The 3,418-nt window shown below is 55.9% G+C and overlaps 1 protein-coding gene across 1 annotated transcript; it reads right to left on the bottom strand.

Annotated features, from left to right (window-relative positions):
• Positions 1-319: 319 nt before the first annotated feature.
• On the bottom strand, positions 320-3,048 carry LOC116437161 (olfactory receptor 14J1-like). The gene is made up of 2 exons (XM_032094764.1): positions 2,794-3,048; positions 320-1,275 (listed from the first exon to the last, which is right to left on the bottom strand). Exon 2 carries the CDS (start codon positions 1,250-1,252, stop codon positions 320-322), a length of 933 nt encoding a protein of 310 aa, XP_031950655.1. The 5' UTR covers positions 1,253-1,275; positions 2,794-3,048.
• Positions 3,049-3,418: the final 370 nt, after the last annotated feature.

The raw sequence follows: 3,418 nt of genomic DNA, 5'->3' as shown, positions 1-3,418 counted from the left end.
TCAGATGAGGTTTCAAAGGAAGCATTTTTGACCAACAAGTTGCTGCAGGATCCTTTATTTTGCTACAGTGCACAGAGGAGGTGATTCCTCATTTCCATTGTCTCGGGGTAAAATTCAAGGTGTAAGCAGTGAATTCTAAATAGGATGAATGATCCCAGTAATGGGATGATGACAGGATAAATAAAGTTTCATTGAGGACAACATTACCACAAAATGAAAAAGGAAACCCTGCACGCACACAGCCACTCTGAAAAACTTGAGCAGACAGGCTGGGCCTGCACTGAGTGACACTGCAGCTGTGGAGAACAAAACCGGGACTTCATTGCTGCTGAAAAAATCCAGTCACCATTTTCCTCAGGGCATCCCTGAGCTCCTGGTTCCTCAGGCTGTAGATGAGGGAGTTCAGGGCTGGAGGCACCATCAAGTACAGAACTGACACCACCAGACTCAGGGATGGGGACGAGATGGAGGGGGGCTTCAGGTGGGCAAACATGGCAGTGCTGAGGAACAGAGAGAGCATGGCCAGGTGAGGGAGGCACGTGGAAAAGGCTTTGTGCCGGCCCTGCTCAGAGGGGATCCTCAGCACGGCCCTGAAGATCTGCACATAGGAGAAAACAATGAACACAAAACAGCCAAAGAGCAAACAGACACTAATGGCAAGGAGCCCAAGTTCCCTGAGGTAGGATTTGGAGCAGGAGAGCTTGAGGATGTGTGGGATTTCACAGAAGAACTGGCCCAGGGCATTGCCCTGGCCCAGGGGCAGGGAAAATGTATTGGCCGTGTGCATGAGAGCGTAGAGAAAGGCACTGGCCCAGGCAGCTGCTGCCATGTGAGCACAAGCTCTGCTGCCCAGGAGGGTCCCGTAGTGCAGGGCTTTGCAGATGGACACGTAGCGCTCGTAGCACATGATGGTGAGGAGGGCAAGCTCTGCTGAGAGGAAGAACAGAAAGAAGAACACCTGAGCAGCACATGCTGAGTAGGAGATGTGGCTGGTGCCCCAGAGGGAATTGTGCATGGCCTTGGGGACAGTGGTGCAGATGGAGCCCAGGTCGGTGAGGGCCAGGCTGAGCAGGAAGAAGAACATGGGGCTGTGCAGGTGCTGGCCGCAGGCTCCGGCGCTGATGATGAGGCCGTTGCCCAGGAGGGCAGCCAGGGAGATGCCCAGGAAGAGGCAGAAGTGCAGGAGCTGCAGCTGCCGCGTGTCTGCCAATGCCAGCAGGAGGAAGTGGCTGATGGAGCTGCTGTTGGACATTGGCTGTGTCCGGGCATTGGGTTCTGCCATGGAGAAAAAGACAGTGAAGAGTTAGAGATGTCAGTAACCACAATCAAAGCCATTTCCTGTACACCCTCCCCTGGAACACACACAGACACCTTTTTTGCGTTTAAGAGTTCTGAGGTTTTTGTTTTTAAGCTCCCCCCATATCTCTCCTGGTATTCTTGGATATCAGAAATCCTCAGCATTTCTGCTGCCCTCCGGGAGAACAGAGCAACTTTGCAAGGCAAGATGATGAGTGGAGACTCAGGGGAGGTGCTCTGTCATTCTGACCTGTTCAGAGCTTTTCTGTTTCACTTTTCTCAAATGCAGAATGTTCACCCTCCCATGTTTCTCTTAAAGATCACCAGGTGCTGCTGGGAGCAGGTGGATCCACCACAGACCCCCAAATGTCCGTCCCTCTCTCAAGGTCTCAGCACCACATTCGTAGCCGAGGACACCCCTGGCTCATTTCACCAACCCGACAGCATTTGCACACTTGTAGCATCTCTGCTTTTCTCCTCTCTCTGGGCCTTTCAGATAACACAAAGATGCTGCAGGACACGTTTGCATCCTGGAGGAAACTCCCAGCTTGGAAGGAAACCTCGGGGAGAGAGCCAAGAGTCCCAGAGCTGGCACTGGACGAAGGGAGATTGAGCTGCTGCCCTGGCTGCACTGACAGCCCTGCCCACAGCCGGGCACTGGGGCCAGCGTCACCCTGAGCCAGCTGTGCCCCCTCCCAGAGCCCCCAGGGCCGGGCAGCTGCTCCCAGCCCTGTGCTCTGCAGAGGGAACTGGGCCCGGGGCTGCAGAGCTGCCCCACGGCTCTGCTGCAGCTCTGCCTGCCCAGGAGGGGCTTCACGCCTTGGAGCCCCGGCCCTGAGGGCAGAGGCTTGGCTGGGGGGCACAGGAGGGAGGGGGATTCTTCAGAGGGAGGGGCTGCACTGGAGGGGATCCTGTGGGGATCTCTAAACTCTCCCTGGCACATTGCTGGGTTTGTTTTCTCTCCTTCCCTGATCTCATCTCTGCTTCCTGGGGATTTTCCTCCTGGAGCTGTTTCCCTGTGCCTGATCTCTCCCTGCCAGCACTCACAGACCCCAAATCTCTGTGCACTCTCCTTGGCCCTACAGAAACCTGCCTGTGTGCAGGGCACTGGCTGGGGCAGGTTCTGTTTGCAGCTTGGAGAAAGGACAGCTCAGACTGAGCCTGATGGGTCCAGCCAAGGTGATGCTGGTGCTGTCCATGGGCACAGGAGTGGCTGAAAGCACAGGAGGGATCTCCTGTGCACCTGCTGATCACTAAAAGGAACAGTTCGGATGTCCCAGGGACCTGACAAAATTCATAATACCTTCAATATTTGTCCTCCCTCCCCACCATTCTCCAGTGGCAGGAAACTGAAAACAAAGTCTCAGGAAATTTCCTCATTTTTATCAAAATCCTTGTATTGGAAATATTCTGGGAGTGATCAGAAACCCTCAGCCCGTCAGAGGCTCATGAGCATTTCACCTCCCCTGCACTCGAGATGCTCTGAGTTGTACTCACAGAATCCATAGGCAGGGGGATGTTGCAGCTTTAGGAGATCCCTCCAGGAGCTGCAGCTGCCGTGTCCTGCAGCCAGAGGCTTCCTGTGCCAGGGGCTGGGAGTGATTCTCCCGCAGTCACTTCCCAGCCCCTTCCCAGCCGCGGCTGAGTTTAAGCCCTGTGTGCCTCTGTGCTGTGCCCGGGCTGGCTGCAGGCAGTGCCCCAGCCCTGCTGGGCTGTGCCCAGGAGCTGCTCCTGGCCACAGCTGTCTCTCTGCAGCGCTGCCGCTTGCCAGGAGCCGCCTCTGTGCCAGGAGCCCGGCCCAGCTCAGCAGCACAGGCACAGCACAAGGACTGGAATGACCCTCTCAGGCCTTGGTGCTGAGGCCCTGAACATCAGTCCCTGACAGGGACTGGCACAAACCTCTCAAGGATTCAAGTCAGAATTGAACTTCAAAGTTTCTGGAAGTTTTCATGGGTCCCAGTGAGGGACACGACTGAGAAAGTGTCCCCAGGCTCCAGTCAGAGCAGAGAACTGGAGGCAAGGATGGCAGGGGGGGACAAAGAGAAGCCAAGCCTTGCTGCCCTGGGGCACAGCAGCATCTGTGCCACCAAGGGCTGGGAGGAGACACCTTGTCCTGAGGCCC

Source organism: Corvus moneduloides, chromosome 33, assembly GCF_009650955.1.
Source record: "Corvus moneduloides isolate bCorMon1 chromosome 33, bCorMon1.pri, whole genome shotgun sequence".
In the NCBI taxonomy this organism is placed as follows: Eukaryota; Metazoa; Chordata; class Aves; order Passeriformes; family Corvidae; genus Corvus; species Corvus moneduloides.
This window is presented reverse-complemented; position numbering and strand designations above follow the sequence as displayed.